Raw genomic sequence first — 21,585 nt, forward strand, 5'->3', positions numbered from 1 at the left:
ACTAGGCAACACTGCCTCCCCTGTTTGCTTTCTCAGATGGGGAGCCCCAAGGGGTGGGAATTCTCTGACATGTGGGGAGAGCCCTGAGCAGAGCACACTGTGAGTGCTGCCTTACAGAAACACAATCATCACCATAATAGCTCGGCATGATTCCTGGATTCCCTCTCCTACCATTCCCTCTGCAAGACACCGTCAGCTTGGTTCGCTCCGCAGCTCCTTGGATCAAAGGCTGGATGTGCATCATGGATTCCACTGGAGGGTTGTTTTTCACACCACATCCCGGGCTTTTCACCCATTAGCGGTCGTGCTTGTGAGCTGAGCGGACTGCAGGAGTTATAGGGAGCCCAGGGCTGGATTCGGGGGCGGAACTGAGGGGTGACTGCACAGGTGTGTGATGGGGTAGCCCAGGGGCGGATTAGCGGGTCGGGAGGGGGGCAAACTGTGGGTCGGGATTGAGGGGCATCAGCGGAGCTGTGTGTGTGGGGAGCCTAAGAAGTGGGAGTTGACAATCTGCCTTGGGGGTGGGGGGTTGCTGGAGTTGTGGGGTGGGGAAGGGGGCTCTGGGGCTGAGATGCACTTTGCACTTAGCTGGGCGATCGGCCTTCCCTTTCAGGAACCCCCATGGTGAAAAGCCAAAAGAGAATCGGGGACATGCGGGGGGTGTGTGGGTGTCTGTGTGGAAAGAACAGATCTAATTAAAATTCTCTTCAGAAGGGGAAATGGGGGTGGGGCAGGGAAGGAGCCAGATTGTGTTAAAACTCCTGAAGCGTCCGGGTTGGACTAAGGCCCAGCGGAACGTCAATTAGAGTTTCAATTTGTGCCCAGGAATGCAGAAGTTGCAGGCCTCCCAGCGAACTGCGGGCTCGATTCGGGTGACTAGATGGCCCGATTTTACAGGGGTCTTTTTCTTATCTAGGCTCCTATTACCCCCCACCCCCCGTCCCGATTTTTCACATTTGCTGTCTGGTCACCCTAGGCTCGATCCGGCCAGGGGCTGAGCCCCCTGGCCTCGGTCCCCCGGAACGGCCCTGAGCGCGTGCTTCACTTTCAGAGTGTGCCTCGTCCCGCTAAAGTCCATGGGGCTTACGGGGAAGCGGGTGCCTGGGTGGTCTGCGAGCCCGGTGGTCCGGCCCAGCTCCCGCCAGCAGTGATCAGGCGCGAACGCTGCTGGAGCGGTGGGGACAGTCGTGGGGAGAGGAGAACAGGGCCCGGTTTGCGCGATGCAGGGAGACGTTTGCTCTCTGGGCAGTGGCGCACGGGGGGGTGGGGAGGTGGGGGCAAATTCCAGCCGTGGAACCGGCAGCCCCGCTAAAGCCGTTCTGTGTGGAGAGCCAGCACCTTCCTCCTGCTCAGGCTTGCGTGTATTCACAGGAACTTCCCCCTTGGGCTCTTGGCTCCACTGAGGTGGGGCCCTGCACCCGAAGCTGCCAACTTTGCACCCCAATATCCATCCTGCTGGCTGCCCCTTCTCCCCGCCGGCTTCCCCTCCAACCTGGGCGAACCCACCCCCCTGGGCCTGGAATTGCTGCTGTGGGAACAGCTGCGGCATCCTGCAGTCTCCCCGTTACCTGGGAAGCGTCTCCTGGGAAGCTGGGCCCCCTGCTAGATTGCAGCCTCCCGCGGGTCCCCTCTTTCCTGCCTTTCTGAACCAGATCAAAGGCTCCTGGAGGGGAAAGAGGAAGCATTAGCAAAGGGCCAGCAGCCTGCGATTGGTGGGGAGTGACAGGCCGTCTTGCAGAACAGCCAACCACAGAGGCTGGAGACACAGGACATGGAGAGGGGAGAATTGGGCTCTAGGGCTGGGCGCCATGGGGCATTCTGAAGTCCCGCTACGTGCATCGCTGCAGAGCAGGGAAACCTCTTCCTCCCTGCAGGTGTGTGAGCGAATCGAGCCGGAAAGGACAGTTTCCTTGTCTCCTGGCCGTCTCCACTCGTTGTTTCTGGTCTCATACTCAGACTGCAGCTCTCTGGGGGCAGGGCCTCTCTTTTCACGCTGTGTATGAACAGCGCCTAGCACAACAGGGCCTGGGTAAATAATAAGAAGTGTACGCGTTTTTATTTAATTGTATTGATAGCAGCAGCCTGACAGGCACAAATATTGTTAAAACACGCACAGGAGAAAGTAAAAAACAAGGTGCAATTCATTTTGTTTAAAAAAAAAAGAGCTGGCATTAATCCCCCACCCCCCTTTTTTTTTAAAGGTACTTTCTTTTCAATCAGATCCCAAGTCCAGAAGGGATCATTGTGAGCATCTAGGCTGACCTCTTGCATAACACAGGCTAGAGAACCGCCCCGAAATAATTCCTAGGGCAGGGCTTTTAGAAAAATCTCCAGCCTCGATTTAAACATGGACAGCGCTGGAGAATCCACCACAGTCCGGTGAATTGGTCCAGTGGCTAATGACACTCACTGTTCAAAAGCTGCAGCTTATTCCCTGTCTGAGTTTGTCTTGCTTCAACGTCCAGCCACTGGCCTGGATTCTCTGCTAGACTGAAGGGCCCGTTATTAAATATTTGCTCCCCATACAGGTACTCGGACTTCAATCAAGTCATCACTTGACCTTCTCTTTGTTATGCTAAACAGAGTGAAACTCTTTGAGGCTATCACTAGAAGGCAGGGTTTTTAAAATCATTGTCTTGGCTCTTTTCTGACCCCTCTCCAGTTTATCCACATCCTTCTTGAATTGTGGGTACCAGACCTGGACACAGAGCTTCAGCAACTGCCAAACCCAGAGGGGAAATACCATCTCTGCCCCTTCTCATGATTCCCCTGGTTTGGCATCCCAAGGTCGCGTTAGCACATCTGGTCGCAGCCTCGCACGGGGAGCTCACGCTCAGCTGATTGCCCACCAGGACGTCCAAATCTTTTTCAGAGTCGCTGCTTCCCAGGAGAGCGGAGCCTATCCCGTAAGCATGGCCGACCTAGAGGTCGACATTTACATGTAAAACGCATAGTTTGCCTGTGTCCAATTTACCAAGACATCCCAATGGCTCTGCCTCCGTGATCTCTCCTCTTCCTTATTTCACACACCCCCAGTTTTTTGTCATCTGCAAACTTTAACAGTGATGATTTTCTGTTTCCTTCCAGGTCATTGATAAAAACATTAAACAGCGCAGAGGCCAGCACCGATCCCTGGGGACCCCACTAGAAACCCCCACGCCCCTGATGATTTGCTGTTTACAGTTCCATTTTGAGACCGATCTGATAGGCAGCTTTTCTACCATTTAATGCGCGCCATGTTAACGTTCTCTCCTTCTAGGTTTTTAATCGAAACGCCGCCCGGTACCCAGTCAAACGCCGTACAGAAGTCTAAGTCTATTATATTGATGCTGTTACCTTTATCAACCAGACTTGCCACGCCATTAAAAAAAGATAGCAAGTTTGTCCCACAGAATGTATTTTCCACAAAGGCAGGTTGATTGGCATTAATATTACCCTCCTTTAGTTCTTTTTGAATCAAATGAATCGGTTGCCTTCAAAAACACCCACATAAATTAACTCTCCAAGATTCCTTTAGGAAACAATAAATAATAACGACCTCCAAGCTCCAGATGTCCTGACATGACAACCAGGGAACGCAGAAACAGCCAGACGGGATCAGATCCAGCGTCCGGCTACCTCAGGATCCCCATTCTGCCTGGTCTCCCGGCAGCTCTGGACACAGCTCCGGGATAACCCATCCCCAGGACAGTTTCTTCCTGACCCCCCGAGTTGGAGGTCATCTCCCGCCCTGAAAGCGCAAGAGAATGGGTAACACGTGCGATCTTGGGACCCCCCCACGGCAGTACTAGCAGGCTCCCAGGAGGTGACCCCGTTTCCGGTAATACACAGAGTCATGAAGCGGGGCTGCCCTGCCCGGACCGCGGGGACAGTCTGACCTGCTGCATAAAACAGGCTAGGAGGGCTTCCCTGAATTAACAGGGCTTTGGCCACAAAAACAAGTCGTACCACTTTAACTATCCCGGTGCATCCTCCTCGTGTGGAAGCAGATCTACTGGCAGAAAGGTGCTAACACTGTTCCCCAAGGGGAATCAACCAAACTGATGTCACACACCTTCATCTTGGTATATCTGCAGCCACACTGGGTATAACGATAGGGGAGAACAATCATCCCCCTGTAACTGACCCAGTTATACCAGCCCTGCAACCCGACGGCACTCGACTACCAGGTTGCTTTGACTCTCTGCCTGCTGCCCGGTGGAGGGGTTGGCTTGGCAGGGGCTGCCTGTCCTGGCCGCTGCTATTGCCTTGCTGTGGGGCGAGTGCCCCAGAAATCGTAGCGCCTCTCAGCCCACGGCGCACACAGCACAGCGGGGATGGGGGTGGCATGAGCCCACAGGCAGGAGGGTGATAAGAATCACTAGACTTATAACAGTCTATATAACGGTCAATATGAAGATTTTAGGCAATAAACCCTGATGCTCCAGGGCATGAACTGAGCTCTAAGTATGGGGGTCAGGAGGAAACTAGCCTAAACTGTCTCTAAACCAGGTGGTCCTGGCTACTGATGGAGATGGGTTAGATCCGGTTTGGCAATGTCTGTGTCCCTAAAGCCTGCAGGGAGGTTGGTCATTCCTCCAGGATTAAGCGGCAGTGAAGATTTTTAAGTGATACCAGCCACTTGCAACGATCTGGGGGGTCTCTGAATGCAAGTGCCCCACCTTCCCCAGGGAAAAGGTGATCGGCTCAGCCTCCTAATTCTGCTAAACCAGCAGGCGAACATGTCACCACGGGCATGAGCCATGACAACGATTCTTTGGACCACAGCAGCCCCTCGAGGCCTGAGCTGAGTTTGGGGCCCCTGCGTGCTAGGACGAGCACAAATACCTACTAAGGGGCAGTCCCTGCCCTGGAGAATTGACCATCTAAATTGGGAATTACGGCCCAAGTTGTCCAGACGGAGAATTGAGGCAAACTGGAGTCAGGCTGGCGAATCGGGGCCGGGATCTGATTCACACTTGCTGGAGGAAACACCGAGAAATTCAGTGGGGTTCTGACCCCAAAACATGGGGCGTTTTGGCAGCACTTTGCTTTTGAAGCTTGCACCGGGGCTCGCAGAGAGCAACCAGCCCAGACCCCCGGGAGCTGGAAGCACCTCACCTGGCATGGCTTGGACTCAGCCAGAGGGGGGCTCTGCTGAGCTGGGGGGGAGGGACTGATCTCACTGTCCCCTGGGGGCCGAGCCCTGCCCGGAGCTAGGAGGAAGGTTGAAGGGTGTCAAGCCTGGGACACGAGACCTGCATTGAGCCTGGATCCCCACCTGGGTCGACCCGTCAGCTTCCCCCACTCTGCAGGAGTCACCCAGCATTTCTGGGATTCACTGGTACTGCTATTGGGGAGTTCATGAGTCCAGCCTGTCCCTGGCCTGGGGGTCCCCGCTTCCCTGCTGGGTGGGGAAGTCTAGAGATGCCGAGGAAGACAATAGAAGGAAGATCATTAGTGCAAGGCTGGCAGGATCCACAGCGGCCGCTGATGGGGCCAGGAAGCACCATGCACCACGAAGGAAACCGAGACGCGGCCAGGCGCCTCTGGCCACTCGACAGTCCCGGAGGATGTTGGGAGAATGATGGAGGGGCAGGATGCGGGGGGCAGAGAGGGTGAGGCCTGATGGTCAGTACAGCATGGAGGCCAAGAGGGGCTATGGATGGAGCATGTTCGCGGGGAGTCTGAGGGGGCTGCTCCCTGGTGGAAGGGGGTGACATGATGGAGGCAGGGCTGCGCCGCGGTGATAGGGGCCCGATCCCGGGCTCCCCCGAGGGCGCGTCGCATGGCCACGTTCGGCGGGAGCAGCGCCCCTTTAGGCTGGGCCTCCGGGGGGTGGGGATGGAGAAGATGCAGAGGACAGCAATAGTGTTTGGGCAAATCCCACCCGCGCTGGCCCAAGCTGGATGCAGCTGGATGGGGAAGTCGGACCCTCGGGAATACAGGACCCAGGGGCACCCAGTGACTTGGATCAGATTCTCCCCCAAAGCCCTGATGCTCCCGTCTAGCTCAGGTACTTCCCGGGCCCCCCGGGCCTGCAGTATCTGAGCTCCCCGAAGTATTTCTCCTCACACGCCCCTCCAAGGCAGGGCGGGAGACTTGCCCCAGGTCTCCTGAGTCCTAGCCAAGTGTTCTCGCCCCCGCACTGCCCTTCCTCTCCGAGCTCAGCCTTTCATCGGAGGAGGTCCCGGTCCTTCGCTCGCTCAGACGCCCAACCCCTCTGAGAAAGGGGACAGCGGCACTGCCTCCATCTTCCAGATGAGCCACGGAGAAAGCAAACCCCTTGCCCCGAAAAGCTGGGGACAGAACCCAGGTGTCCGAGTTGCCAGGCATGGGCCTAGCCCGCGACCACCCTCCCTCCTTTATTCAGCAAAGGCTCCTAACGTTTCCCCTTCACCGAAGCAGGTTGTTCTTTCAGCCTTAACTCTTCTCCCCACGTTTATTCACACAGCTTGAAACCGGGCTCTGACCGTGAGGGGCTTCCCCTCCCCAGCGCGGCTCAGAAACACTGACGGGGAAGGGAAAAGCTTTAGTCTCCGCTACATTTCATGCCCACTGCAGAACCCTTTGCAGGAGCATTCTCTGCTGACTCCACACGCAGCTCGACGCCAGCTGAGGATCTGGCCTTGTGATTCTGCACGGACACGATCGTTAAAGCCAGAAGGAAGCCTTCCGTTCTTGGCACAGCCCCCGCCCCAGAGATGTTAGATTAAAACAGAAATATAATCTGGCTGGAACATCGCACCGTAACACTAGTTCTTCGCACTCGGAGCGACGACACACAAGGGTCCCAAGACAGAGAGACGTAACGTCGGCTGCTGCCAAAGCCAGAGAGACACGATCACCTGCCGGCCGGCCGGCTGCTCTTTGGCCCAGACCCCAGGCTTCACTACCAAGCCCCGAGCTGGCATGCAGGGCCAGGAAACCCCCTGGAAATTTAAAGTGGCTGCTTAAAATTGTAAGGTTCCAGAGGAGCAGCTGTGTTAGTCTGTATCCGCAAAAAGAACAGGAGGACTTGTGGCACCTTAGAGACTAACAAATTTCTTAGAGCATAAGCTTTCGTGGGCTACAGCCCAGAACGGAATATAGAGTAAGAAGATATAGATACACATACAGAGAAGGTGGAAGTTGCCATACAAACTGTAAGAGGCTAATTAATTAAGATGAGCTATTATCAGTTTGAAAGGCCCTACAGGAGGCTGGCTCTGTCGCCTTCCTGGACTGGCCATGAGACCCCCAGTCCTGCAACAGCAACGTGGCCTTGGTGATGAGCAAACTCCCCCCAGGCCAAGGGCAGGCTGGGTCTGTGCTGAGCAGGGAGGTCGGCAGAGACACTGGGCTATAAAGTGCTGACTGGCAGGGGGAAAACGAGGCCACCCTAATTAGAGCCCCTTATCAGCCTTTCCCTGTTGCCTTCCGGGAGGCCGTTTATGTAACCCGTGATCCGGCAGGAGCGCCAAGCGGACCCAACTCCCATCAGAGCAGGAGCGTCCGGAGGGGAAATGGCCTTTTCCATTTATCTCCTCCAAACAAAGAGGAAAACAAGACCCCCCGGAGAGGGGGAGTGGAGGGAGGTGCTTGAGAGCCGTCTGGTGACACCCCCCCCAGTGCACTGAGCCTGCCGCAGCTGTTACCACGGGATCGGGAAGGGCTTCACCCGACACCCAAGAAAAGCCGTTTCTTGAGCCATCGTTGCGGACGTCACATTTCTCCCCCCGGTCGCCATGCAACTCGTTTAAAGGTGGCCCACTCCCCTCTCGGTACGACCGGGTCAGGCATGCAGGTTGCGGTAGCACCTGGATAGACGCTGGGTCAAATACCGGATGGTTAAAGCTTAGGGGTTTTCTGGACATGCTTTTATATTAAGGTCCAGTTTGTAAAGGGCTAACAGCTGTTCTAAGCAGGTTGTTGGCACGTGGCAGCATGCAGGAGAAGCAGAAAGTGCTGTGGATGGGTCTAAACCACGTAGTACGCGTTAGGAACACGTCCGTAGCGCTGCAGACGGCGATAAGCCGGGTGGTATGCACGCATATACATGTACGTAGTACAGGGGTGGGCAAACTACGGCCCGGGGGCCACATCCGGCCCTTCAGACGTTTTAATTTGGCCCTTGAGCTCCTGCCGGGGAGCAGGGTCCGGGGCTTGCCCCGCTCTGCGCATGCTGGGGCTCTGCGCGGTTCCCGGAAGCAGCGGCATGTCCCCCACTCCGGCTCCTACATGTAGGGGCAGTCATGGGACTCTGCACACTGCCCCTGTCCCAAGCGCCGCCCCTGCAGCTCCCATTGGCCAGGAACCACGGCCAATGGGAGCTGCAGAGGCGGCACCTGCGGACGGGGCAGCGCGCAGAGCCGCCTGGCCATGACCCTGCATAGGAGCTGGAAGGGGACATGCCGCTGCTTCCAGGCGCTGCTTGAGGTAAGCACCACCCAGAGCCTGCATCCCTGGCCCCCTCCTGTGCCCCAACCCCCTGCCCTGGCACTGATCCCCCTCCTGCTCCCTGAGCCCCTCGGTCCCAGCCCAGACCACCCCCCAAACCCCCAGCCACAGCCCTCACCCCCCCACCCCCACTCCAACCCCGTGCCCGCATCCGGAGCCCCCTCCCACACCTTGAACTCATTTCTGGCCCCACCCCGGAGCCCTCACCCCCTCCCGCACCCTAACCCCCAATTTCGTGAGCGTTCATGGCCTGCCATACGATTTCCGTACCCAGATGTGGCCCTCAGGCCAAAAAGTTTGCCCACCCCTGGTGTAGCGGCATGACATCAGTAGAAGGTGCCGTAGACAGGTCTAGAATCGTAGGGACCTCGAGAGGTCACCTAGTCCAGGCCCCTGCACTCACGGCAGGACGCAGTAGGATATGCCATGTGCTGTGTATGCAGATGTATGTATGTAGTATCCATTAGCAGTATACCTGCAGAGGGTGTTATAAATGGCTACAAGCCCTGGTTATAACAAGCAACCTGTTCCCCTGCTGGACTATGTAACAACTGATGGTTTATTCAAGCAACTATCCATCGGTTATTAAATGGGGCCTTACTACAAAGCATGACCTGTTTTCCTCCAGTGCCCAGCCCTGCAATATCCATGCTCCCCACTGCAAAGGGGTGTGTCGGCCGGGTGCCTCGGTGAGACCCATGTGCCCACGGAAAAGCGGCCGAAGAGGGTGAGTTCCGGCCGAGCTGCAGGGGGTAGGAATTAGGGATGGCCAGTCTGGCTCAGACCAAGGGTCCATCTAGCTCGGTCTCCTAGGGCACGTTTACACTGCAATAAAAGACCCGCAGCGTGGCCATGGCTGGCCTGGCCCAGCTGACTCTGGCCTATGGGGCTCAGGCTGTGGGGCAGCGTAGCCATTCGGGTTTGGGCTAGTGGGAGACCCAAATCAACTGACCCGGGCTCTGAGACGCGGGGCTGCGGGGTTTTTATTGCAGTGTAGACGCATCTCACGCACAGGGTACGTCACAGCAAGTCTCAGAGCCCAAGTCAACGACTCAGGCTCACAGGGCTCGGGCCAGAGCTTGGCCTTGGAAGCCCACCCCCACGCCCTCAGCTTCAGCCCGGGCCGCAACATCTACACAGCTATTGTTAGCCAAGGAGCCTCAGTCTGTCGATCCAGACTCTGAGACGTCTCTCTGTAGACGCTCCTGTAGTGGCCGGCACCAGGTGCGTCAGAGGAAGCATGAGAAAGCCTGCATTGATGGGATAACTTGTCTCCAGGGAAAGCCCCCTCCTGAACGCTAGCAGCCAGCGGCTCCTCTATGCCCTGGAGCTGGGGGTCCGGATTCCAAAAAAATCCTTCACCTCAGAGGAAAAGTTATAAGAAACGTCACCAATGGGGCCTGATTCTGCAGGGTGCAGAGCGCCCTTCAGTTCGGCCCCGGGCAGGTTGGGAGGGGGATCTATTCCTGGCTCCGTGAAGGGAATGCGGTTCCGTGGTTAGAGCAAGAGTTGCTGAGAATCAGGACACCTGGGTTCCTTCCCTGGCTCTCCCATTGATTTGTTGTGTGACCCAAGGCAACTCATGTCATCTCTCTCTGCCTCAGTTTCCCGATCCATTAAATGGATAGAAAAATACTTCCCTGCCTGGCACAGAGGTCACAAACCCCAATTAATGGTTTGTAAAACAGTCAGAGATCCTCCCGCTGAAAGACAAAGGGCTAGAACGACCATAGCATCTGTCTTGGTTACTGACTCACTTCTCCACGTAACTGTATCAGATCAGTGGTAGACTAGAGCCAGGTATAGAATCACAGAAATGTCGGGATGGATGGGACCTCGAGACGCAGGACCCAGTAAACCTAGACCAGCCCTGACAGGTGTTTGTCCAACCTGTTCTGAAAAAACTCCAGCAAGGGGGCTCCCACCCCCTCCCTGGGAAGCCTCTTCCCAAGCTTAACTCCCCTTAGAGTTAGAAAGTTTTTCCTAATAGCCAACCTAAAGTCTCCTTTGCTGCAGATGAAGCCCATGGCTTCTTGTCCTCCCTCCAGCAGACACACACCACAAGTGATCACCGTCCTCGTTATAACAGCCCTGAACAAATGCGAAGCCTTAGCAGGTCCCTCCTCAGTCTTTTCACAAGACTAAACATGACCAGGTTTTTACCCTTCCTCATAAATCAGGGTTTCTAAACCTTTGATCACAATACTCTCAATACCCTCACCAGTGCCAGGTCGTGTGAGACAATTCCGTCCGGCGTCTTACGTATGACACTCCTGGTAATACAGCCCAGAACGATATTAGCCTTTTAGGCACCTGTGTCACATTGCCGGCTCACCTTCAATTTCTGATCCACGCTAACCCCTAGATTGTTTTCAGCAGTACACCCGCCTGGCCAGTTATGCCCTGAGTGCAGTGCTTTGCACTCCTCTTTACTGAATTTCCCCTTGTTGATATCAGACAAATTCTCCAGTTTATCGAGGTCATTTTGAATTCTAATCCCGTCCGCCAAAGTGCTTCCAACCCCTCCTAGCTGCACATGTTAAAAGCGTGCTCTCCAGCCCATTCTCCAAGTCACTGATGCAAATACTGAATTGTGCCAGCCCAGGACAGACCCCACTAGATGTGTCCTCCCAGTCTGATAGCGTCCCGTTGACAGCTCCTCTCTGAGCAGGGTCTTTCAACCGGTTGTGCACGCACCTCACCGTACTTCCATCTCGAGCACATCTCCCTAGCTTGCTCCTGAGAACTGCAAGTGGGACTGCATCAAAAGTCTTATTAAAATCACGATCGATCATGTCTACCGCTTCCCCCTTATCCACTAGGCCAGGAACACATGGGCTGCTCAAGCAACATGCGCCCCACTTCATGTTGGATGGGGAGGGATAGCTCAGTGGTTTGAGCATTGGCCTGCTAAACCGATGGTTGTGAGTTCAATCCTTGAGGGGGCCATTTAGGGATTGGGGGCAAAAACTGGGGATTGGCCCTGCTTTGAGCAGGGGGATGGACTAGATGACCTCTTGAGGTCCCTTCCAACCCTGATATTCTATGATTTGGTAAGAGAATAAAGGCAAAGTGTTTCTGTCTGCAGTCATGGGGCAGGGTTCTTAGGATACCTGCTTTCTAAGGTTTGTTTTGTTAGAGGCTTGACTTATAGGGGCCATTACACTTCCCTGTTCCCGCTGGGCCTTCCTTCCGAGCTGATTGTTGATCACAATGTCTTCTCTGCTTCTGAGAAGGAGATTTCCAGGAATTGTTTTCCAGGCTTACTGCTCGATGCAAAATGTTCTCTCTGAAAACACCCCCACTCTCCCTCACCAACTGCTGGAGCAGTGCCAGAGCCCCTTCCCCTTCAAAACTGCAGAGCAATCATATCTTGTGCAGGAGTTGTGTCACAGCCAGGAAGCGGTTTTGTTGGAGGAATTGGTCTGAGAATAAGACTCAGCTGATGGACTAGTTGATCATACACAGAATGGGCACCTACCTCCTTACCAGGTCCGCGGGGCTATCGGCATTCCTTCTTTCCAAGTGCGGGGAGATCTGGAGACGGACAGAGCTGAAGAAGAACAAAATGTTTCTGATTATTATTTGTATTACGTAGCACCGGAGAAGGGGGCCACCCGTTGGCTCTACAAACACACAGCGATAGTCCCGCAACGTTTTAACTGGGTAGTTTATTCTCCACTTTCTGTCCTACACAGTCACGTGGCCCAGACTGCGTTGCGCCCCAGAGGAGGCTGCATTAGAGTGGTGGAGGAAGCAATCGGAGCTGTAAGATCTCTGCACACCCAAGCAAGGCCACTGATTAGTAACATTTTCAAGACCCTTTGGAAGAAAGGTGCTGTGCCAAAGTCTCTGTAGCTGGCTCGTTCCCAGACTGAGTTACTGGGAAGGAGTCGCTCACCAGTGTTGGCCTTGTGCACTCTCCTCCAGCTTCAGCAGCCACGGCCCCGTGATTCCCCAGCAGGGTTCTGGCGCTACTAAGCTGACTGCCTACAGCTTATTGGCCTGCTCTGCGCTCTCAGGCCAATTCGTAGCCGTGCCCCACGTACGTGACGTGGGGATGCTTCCCCTCCTCATGCAGGGGGAGGATTTGTTTCGGGATGAATTAAAGAACGCTCTGGAGGGGCTTAGCTATTACTGTGAGGAAGGACTAGACAGACCCAGATTGCTTTATTGCATCCATGGATCAAACTCTATCTGGGGCCCTATAGATACAATGCTATAGGCCCCCCTATCCCCACTCCTGCTTGAAGTGGCAGTGATCGGGGTTCCTTCCTCACAACAGAGAGAGGCATGGGACCGCCCTCTCCCTCCCTAGGTGTAGCCTCAGCACCCCCCGTCTCTGGCCCAGAGAAGTGGGTCTTAGAAATAACGCGCCACTGAGCTACATGGGGTAGACCCCACCGCTCAGCCCTACGGTCTCAGGCTCTCTGCACACTCAGGCAATGGTTACTCTCAGGTGACAGCTCTGAGATTTCCATTGCAAGTGGGAGGGCGAGAAACAATTTAAAAAAAAAGAAAGCTGAGGTTCTGACATCATCCCATGACTCCAGGAGCAGGGGGATGGGGGGGGAAACATAGGCAGGGGTCAATAACATCTCTGCCTTCACCCATCTTGATTCACTGGGACAGATTAACCCAGAGCCAGGAAGGCCAGCTTTCCTCCCTGCCTGGAAACGGCTAAGCGGTGTGAGCCCTGCTGAGATCTAAGTAATAATCGGGTGGGCTCCATCTCATCAAACAGGTCGGGCAAAAGCTGGTTGGGGATCTGAGTGGGGCAGGCTGTGGATTTCGGAGCCTCGCTCTGTGCGGCAAAGGAAATTAACCTGGAAAAGATGCGCCCACTGGCTTACCCCACTTTCATGTCCTATCTGACCTGTCCCCAAAATCTTCCTCCCCTCCCGCCCCCCAGCTCTGCAGCGAAACCAAACCCATCTTCATTCTAGCTGAGCCAGACCCCAGGAATTAGGAATCACGTCCAATGTGGCCTTGCACTGGGCGGTGTTTTCAGGATATCAGGCGATGATGTACATTTCCTGTATGGAAGAGAGCTCCGAGGGGTGGGGGGTATGCATGTGGAAGAAGCCAGCGAGCCCACCCTGAGCTCACTCTGGGAACGACGGTCCCTACAGCATAGATCCGCCTGAGCCACAGAGCTGGAGGCATCAGGGCAGCACCTGATCCTTTGCCACCCACCCGGGCACACCTTCAGCCTTCCACCGCAGGTGAGCATGGACCTGTTACTTTCCACCCGTGTCTCGGTCTCTCTCCTCCCCCATTGCATTCAAAGCACCAGGCTTTTCAGTGACAACCAGCAAACCACCTCCATTAATGGGGTTAGATTTCCGCAGGCATGAGTCCCCCCCAGATATCTGTCTTTTCCTTTCTCCAAACATTCTGAAAAGAGCAACCAAGCCCCGTCCTCCTCCTGGTGCACCGATGGATGCTTTTGCAGCTGACTACTCAGTTGCCAAGCATTCCTCTGGGTTGTATGCGGCTCCCCCCCCCACTGCCTGGATTCCTGAGCTTTCCGGAGATCATGGTGAGGAGGGCCCTATAAATACCTAGCTAGAGTAGCGTGGTCTGTAAGCTTTACCGGGGGGAACCTCTTGTCTTGTGTGTTCTTCCAACGGCATCACGCTGAGACCTGGGTCACGCCGTGTGTGGACACAGCAGCTCTGGGATTTGGATAAGTAGGCGGTTCTGGAGGTAGTGTGCTGTGACGGTCAATTGCTTCTCTCTGCAATTTGTAATTACCACGCCTGATTGTGGTCCCAGTGGGAAATGGAACAGCAAAGAAGCTCCCAGGGGTGAGATTTGGACAGCACAGAGAGGTTGGGGTTGAAAGGGGGAGCTGAATGGCACATCTGTTGCTTTGGGCCAAGGAATATAACGGTGCTGGAGTGATCTTGAGCATATTTAACATGCTTAATCTTTTATAGTAACCCCATGGCCAGTGGCTCAAAGCTCAATCAGTGATCGGATTTTGGGACATGAGGAAGGGCTCCATATAGACAGGGTCAGAGCCTCAGCTAAAGTTAATGGAGTTACACCAATTTCCACCAGCTAAAGATCTGGCCCAGCAGTTCTTTAAGCCAGTGGCCCTCAACCTTTCCAGACGACGGTCCCCCTTTCAGGAGTCTGATTTGTTTTGCGTACCCCCAAGTCTCACCTCGCTTAAAAACTACTTGCTTACAAAATCAGATATAAAAATACAAAAATGTCACAGCGCCCTATTATTGACAAATGGCTCATTTTCACTGTATAATTATAAAATAAATCAACTGGAATATAAATACTGTACTGGCATTTCAGTGGAAAGCATAGAGAGTAGTATCAACAAGTCATTGTCTGTAGGAAATTTTAGTTTGTCCTGACTTCGCTGGTGCTTTTTATGTAGCTTGTTGTAAAACTAGGCAAATACCTAGATGAGTTGATGCACCCCCTGGAAGACTCTGCGTACCCCTGGCTGAGAACCGCTGCTTTAAGCAACCCCATTCTCGAGACAGCACTGAGACCGGCTACGGGTTTGGGCTAATATTAGTGGAAATCGTTTTCCTCCATGTGCTGCAGGGTTTCCATTGGGTGGAGGGCATGTCTGCCTGGGAAGGAGACCTGAGAACAGAATAAGTAATAAGAACACCACCTAGCTCTTACACAGCACTTGTCCTCAGCAGATCTCAAAGCAGACAAATATTTACAGAGCTCACCATGGACCGAACCAGACTCAGACGCTGGGGATGTGAATTCAGAACTAGGATGCTCCCAGGGTTTCAGCGTAGACTCTGGAACGAGCGCTGGGAGCTGCAGACGATCGTGTTCACGCAGCATTCCTCCACACACGGTGCACTCTGAGTGTCTCTGCCCACCCAGTTCGCTGTCCGCGGATTTAGACTCCCTTAGACTGAGCTGAGGTGCTGAAGCGAGGAACTTTCTCTGAGCGGGGAGCTGTTTTCCAGCTCTGGTTGGCTTGTGATGACTCTGTCTCTTCGCTGGTATCTGTTTCAGATCTGAGGCTGGCAAAGTCTTTTCTCATTTTTGCAGAGTGACAATTGCTGGCACGTTAGCCACAAGAATGAAACAAGTCTGGCTGTAGGGGGAAGGTCAGTTTCAGCTCTCTCGGTTTTCAAGCTGTCCCATTACGCTCAGCGCAGCGGCTCGGAGGCTCAGAGATGAAACCCTTTCTTGCAACATGGACTGCGCGTGAAATTAAGGCTTTTTAACAAGGCTCGCCATTTCTGAGCTTGATGCTGGTTTCTCCCCGGCTGCAGAGGGAGGCAGAGGGAAACACGAGGTCAGAAAATTGTCACCCCAGTTTCCAGCAACAGGTTTAGCATCATCTCCTCCATATTTTTTCGTACATTTAAGCGAGACTCAGAACTCGGCAGTGGCCACTGGGACACTGATGACCGGAGAGCCAAGTGCTCTGAACCCAAATGCTGAGCTCCTCTGTAAATCTGGCCATTCGTTTAGATGCCGACATGGGAGTTGTGGCTCCTTTGAGAATCTCCCCCTGATTATGGTGGTTCTCATAGATTCCCAGAGTTTCAGGCCAGGAGGGCCCATTAGAACATCCCGTCCGACCTCCTGTGTAGCACAAGCTAGAGGATTTCCCCCGGTTACACCCGTTTTGAGCTCAATAACTCGAGTTTAGCCAAAGCATCTACAGAAGGGCATCCAGTCCAGACTCAGAGACATCCACCACCTCCTTTGGGAGTTTGTTCCGAAGGTTAATCACCCTCATGCTAAAGAAGTTTCCGTCTTATTTCTCACTGGAATTTACTTGGTTTTATTTCCAGCTACTGATGCTTGTTCTTTCTTTCTCCCTTGGGTTAAAGGCCCCTTCTTGTCCCCGAGAAGGTACCTAGACACAGTCACTTCTGGATCTTCTTTTTGATAAACAGAATTTGCTGAGCTCACTTGAAAATCTGCCCACAAGTGACAGATTGTTCAAAGTCACATCGGGTACGTCTACCCTGCGATAAAAAGCAGGACCAAGTTTCAGAGCCTGGGGCTCAGGATGTGGGGCTAAAAATAGCAGGGTAGACGGGTTTGTGCTCCGGCTGAAGCTGGGGCGCCAAGACCCACCCCCTCATGGGGTTTCAGAGCCCGGGCTCCAACCCCAGTGCCTTCACTGAATTTTTTAGCCCCACATCCTGAGCCCCGCAAGCCTGAGCCAGTTGATCCGGGCCGGCCACAGTTGTGCTGTGGGTCGTTTACTGCAGTGTAGACATCTCAATAGCGAGTCTACTGGGGGCCGAACCTAGATGTCCTTAGCCCTGGCCCAGTACCGTAATCAAAAGAGTGTTCTCCTCTACAGGAGACAATTCAACTGAGTGGGGACAGCAGTAGAGGTTGGGTGATCTGCCCTTCCAAGCAAACATTGCTGCTTGCGGGGGATGTGTGTGTGAAGGGGGGTGGTTGTGTGTGTCTGGGCACGTGTGTGCCTGTGTCTGGGCGTGTGTCTTTGTGTGTGGGGAGGGGATGAGCTCTGGAGATCCGGAGAGGGCTTTGGAAAGGATCCCCACAGTATGTCCCTACTTGTCGTTCTGCAGCCAGACCCCAGCAGTTAATCGCCTTCCCTTTCTTTCCAGCCGCTCGCCATCCACAATGGCCGAGGTGACCACGGTCCCCGCTGAGACGCCAGATCCCTTTAGCAAGTTCGGGGACTACCACAACTGGACCCAGCTGCTCCAATACCTGAACTATACCTTCACCTTCTGCGACACTCACCTGGACGAGAACATCAAGCGGGTGATGCTCTTCATCCTCTACTTGGTCATCTTCGTGGTGGGGCTGGTGGAAAACATTCTCGTCATCTGGGTCAACTGGCACACCTGGGGGAACAAAAACCTGGTCAACCTCTATATCCTCAACATGGCCATTGCTGACTTAGGGGTGCTGCTAACCCTGCCCATCTGGATGTTGGAGGTCATGCTCGACTACACCTGGCTCTGGGGCAGCTTCTTGTGCCGCTTCACCCACTACTTCTACTTCGCCAACATGTACAGCAGCATCTTCTTCCTGAGCTGCCTCAGCGTGGACCGCTACGTCTCCTTGACCACTTCATCCCACTTCTGGCACCAGCATCAGCACCGGGCACGCCGCCTCCTCTGCTTCGGCATCTGGCTCTTCGCCGCCCTCATCCCCTTCCTGGAGGTGGCCCACACGCAGCTGGTGGACTCGGTCGAGCCCATGTGCATCTTCCTGGCCCCCTTCGAGACCTACGATGAGTGGGCCCTGGCCATCAGCTTAGCCACAAGCATCATTGGGTTCCTCATCCCCATCTCCATCATTGCTGTCTTCAACATACTGACGGCCAGGTACATCAAGCACTCCAAGCCGGAAAGCAGGAAGCACTGCCTTCTGATCTATGCCTACATCGTCGTGTTCCTAGTGTGCTGGCTGCCCTACCACATCACGCTGACCCTCTTGACCCTCGATGGCAGCTACTTCATTTACAGCTGCAACGTTGCCAACTTCCTCTACTTCTTCTACGACATCATAGACTGTTTCAGCATGTTCCACTGCGTGGCCAACCCCATCCTCTACAATTTCCTGAGCAAGAACTTCCGTGGCAAACTCATCTCGGCCGTGGTGAAGTACATCCCCAAAGACCAAATCAACCAGAAAGGCGGGGACAATTCCTCTTCCAGCACCCAGCACTCCATAGTCATTACCAAAGACAACATCCCACCTAATTAAACATCCACCGGGCTCTCCACGCATTGCTGGCAGCTGGTCCCAGGAGTGGCTGGCTTCTATTTCTTCCCCCGGAGATAAGGCAAGACACTTTGCTTTTTGATGGCATTTTCTTGTTGCCACCCAGGGCTCTGAAAGCTGGAGGGACGGTAGAAATGAAAGCTGGAGGGAGCAGCAGATATTGTGCCTCTGACATGCTGCTGTATCAAATCTATTTAGCTAAAGAACCAGAGAGGAAGAGATGTCCTATATTTCAAAGAAATGCTCATTGGTTTATTACTATCGATTATTCTGGCTACCCAGGGACCTCAATGCAAATCCGGCCACTTTGCTCTCCAGCGCCAGCTACGCAGGAGTTGGAACGAGCAATGTTTTGCCCCCAGCTTTTCCGTGACTCCTGCCTTTTGCTTGCAGATGTGCTCTGGATATCCCACACCTGGAAGAGACCAGGCGTTAAGCTGCCTCCTTCCTTGAACCATCTAGCTCAGAAAAAAGGAGTGGAAGTTTTTTCCTTTGGAACACACATCAATCTATGCGCAGTACCAGTGAGAAAGATGAGAGGCTGATCTCGCAAGGGGAAGCCAAAGGGAGTGGGAGCCACTCAGCACTATGCAGGATGAAGCCTTCACAAGGGAAACAGCATTTCAGGGCCAATAGGAAACGGCTTTTGGAGAGCAATATTGCAACCACAGAGGGAAAGAAGGAGAGAGGAATAAGGCCACTGTACAGATGTGTTTCCCTAAGGCTTTGTCTACTCTACCACTTTTGCTGGCCAGAGGTGTGAAAAAAACACACACACACCCCCCCGACTGACGTAAGTTTCATCGACAAAAGTGCTGTTGTGAGCAGTGCTGGGTTGGCAGGAGAGGCTCTGCTTCCGACATGGCTCACGCCCCTCATTGGGGCTGGTTTAACGATGCCGGCAGGAGAGCTCTGTTCAGCCCTGAGCAAATTCTGCGAAAGCACGTGGGGAGGGGAAGGCGAGAAGGTAACTGGAAAGACTGGGAATTAATAACTCAAAAAGAACCAGCTGATCCATGGCCTTGGACTGCTAAAAATACGGGAAAACAAACTGGACAGGATCTGGAGAAAGGGTGCTTCGGTCAAGGAAAGGAGAGGCTGATGGCAGGATGTTCCCAGAGGCAGAGCCGTCCCTTGGGTATGGTGAATCAGGGTGACTGCTCCGGGCCCCACGCTTCAGCGTTCGTGGGTCATGTAGGGGATGCCAAGAAGGCCGGGGGGGGGGCGGTTAGGAGTTTGGAGGGCCTGGTGCCAGCAGCAGGGGTTGGACCCGCACTCACTGGCTGAAAGCACGCGTTGCATTTCTTTTCTTGCTCGGCATCGGGGGGCTCGGACTCAGTCTCTGGCAGCAGCAGCAGTGACCTCAGCCTGCCCCGCTGGCTCCCGGTGTCACCCAGGCCAGGCTGATCCCATCCATTGCCCTTCTGCCTCGGACCCCCCAGCACAGGGGGCCGCCTCGCCCCTAGTACAGGTGCCACCCTGTGGCTCTCCATCATCCCTCGCCCCCCTGCACTGGTGTCCCCTCCCCACACCAGATTTCACCTGTACAAAAAATGTTAAGGGGGCCCATACAGGCTGATTTGTCCCGGGCCCCACATGCCCATAGGGATGGCCCTGCCCAGAGGCTGAAAGAACGAATCATAGCAGACAAGAGAAGCAGGTGGGACTGGCCCTGCTTCTCTGACAAAGTGCACTGCATTCATTCTGGGGCTTTCGGGCGATACACACCTTGCTTAGGGAGACACTCCATGTCCCTTTGCCTCCTTGTTCACCTGGGAGGCAAAGGGCAGGGGCCTGTGGATTTCTAAGATGAAGGGGTTTCCATAGCAAATAATTAGCCTCATCAGAAGGGGATTTTTTTTTTTAATTGCAGTGGAAAGTTACTGGTCTCTTGCCCGCCCTGCCCCCCCCCCCAAGACCTCATGTGAAACAGATTATGTGACATTTCACGACATTGCGACAGATTAGAATGAGGTGCCTTTTGCGTGGCCGGGGACAGCGGAGTCTGTATCCCCTTCGGGAGCCATACGAGCCATGTTTCTCCCCGCTCCCCTTGGAATGCCTCCATGCTGTTCTTTAGCAGTCCCGCAAAGGGACGTGGGTCACTCCTGCTCCTCTGCCCCCAGCCCTGGGTTCAGGAATCAAACTCCACTCTCCCAAACGGCAGCAGGCCAGACACACAACCAGCCAATCCAGTACCATTTGCGCTCCCGGAGGGCCTTTTGCTGGCTTCCAGCACACACCTTGCTACCTACGTAGATCCACATTTGCCTGTAAAATGCGCCCATTCATCTCCACCAAGGCCTTGAATGCAACGGCTATGGGAAAAGGCACCGACCCTTTAAAGAGAAGAAACTTCTGCCCATTCCCCTCCTCCTGTTGGGCAAAGTTTAACAACGTGCACAATGTAAAACAGCAGCATAGACTGTCGGCTTTTTGGGGCAGACACTTCTGCGTTTGCACAACACCTCAGACAGCGCGCTCCCGGCCCACGACTGGAGCTAGGCTATGCTGTGAGCATACAGATTGTGACCACCACCACGGACCCAGGAACAGGATGGCAGCCACTCACCAACGATGCGGTCCAGAGAGCCAGTCCTGAGCGCCCCAGGGACTTCTCATAGACGCGCCTTTGCTGTCCTCTTGGCTAAAGAAAAGGACAGTCACGGCATGATAGAAAGACATTTGGTGTGTGATAAACCCGCTCTGCCTAGGTAGAAATGTATCCAATCTCTTCATGATACCTAAACATTTAAAGCTCTCTCTATTTGACCTATTAAATTTCATTTTTAAAACCACAGTTCTGTTGCCTGGCTAACTTTCTGTGCCACAATTCAGAGATATTAAAGCCAGAAGGGATCATCCTGTCTGATCCCTGCACAACCCAGGCAGTAAAGTTTTACCCAGTGACCCCTGCCTGGAAGCCAATAACACAAGGAGGGACCAGACAGCATCTTTTAGAAAGGCAGACAGGTGAGAGTACAAGATTTCCAGTGATGGAGAAACCTCCACATCTCTTGGTGAGCTGTCCCAAGGGTTAATTGTCTTCAGAGTTAAAAAACGCAGAATTTCTAGTGTAAATTGGTCTAGCTTTAATTTCTAGCCACTGGAGCTTTGCCTGATAGATTAAAGAGCCCTCTGCTATCAGATCTCTTCTCCCCACGTAGGCACTTAAAAACCACAAGCAAGTCACCTCTTTACCTTCCTTAGCACTGAAAGACTATAGAGCAGTGAGACCCAGCCCCCAGTGGTTCAAGGAGCCAAATTAGCGATCAACATTCCCCACAAGAGCCACCACAGTGTGAATTCATTGTTTCATTTACTATATGGTCATAGTTAAACAGTATATTTTGTGTGTGTGCGTATATATAGAGATATATACACACACAATTCTCACTGAAAAATGACTGACCAGATACTAGTCTCTTATCAACTGCAGTTGGT

The 21,585-nt window shown here is 53.8% G+C and overlaps 2 protein-coding genes across 4 annotated transcripts in view; one reads left to right on the plus strand and one right to left on the minus strand.

Moving 5' to 3' along the window:
- Window positions 1-21,585, minus strand: part of LOC102944769 (retinol dehydrogenase 16) — a 42,517-nt gene that overhangs the window by 6,236 nt on the left and 14,696 nt on the right. Inside the window, exons 3-6 of one of the 3 annotated variants that reach the window (XM_043532620.1) lie at window positions 20,714-20,788; window positions 14,015-14,158; window positions 11,900-11,971; window positions 1,569-2,025 (exon numbers count right to left, since the gene is read on the minus strand). In XM_043532620.1, coding sequence (XP_043388555.1) covers window positions 1,569-1,685 — 117 coding nt within the window. In that variant the 5' untranslated portion in view covers window positions 1,686-2,025; window positions 11,900-11,971; window positions 14,015-14,158; window positions 20,714-20,788. Of the gene's footprint in view, window positions 1-1,568; window positions 2,026-11,899; window positions 11,972-13,982; window positions 14,159-15,128; window positions 15,934-20,713; window positions 20,789-21,585 lie in introns of those variants that run through there. The other 2 variants (XM_043532619.1, XM_043532618.1) reach the window with 2 other exon arrangements.
- GPR182 (G protein-coupled receptor 182) lies at window positions 13,477-20,936 on the plus strand. The gene is made up of 2 exons (XM_007066597.4): window positions 13,477-13,643; window positions 17,013-20,936. Exon 2 carries the CDS (start codon window positions 17,029-17,031, stop codon window positions 18,121-18,123), a length of 1,095 nt encoding a protein of 364 aa, XP_007066659.1. The 5' UTR covers window positions 13,477-13,643; window positions 17,013-17,028; the 3' UTR covers window positions 18,124-20,936.

This window comes from Chelonia mydas, chromosome 20, assembly GCF_015237465.2.
Source record: "Chelonia mydas isolate rCheMyd1 chromosome 20, rCheMyd1.pri.v2, whole genome shotgun sequence".
In the NCBI taxonomy this organism is placed as follows: domain Eukaryota; kingdom Metazoa; phylum Chordata; order Testudines; family Cheloniidae; genus Chelonia; species Chelonia mydas.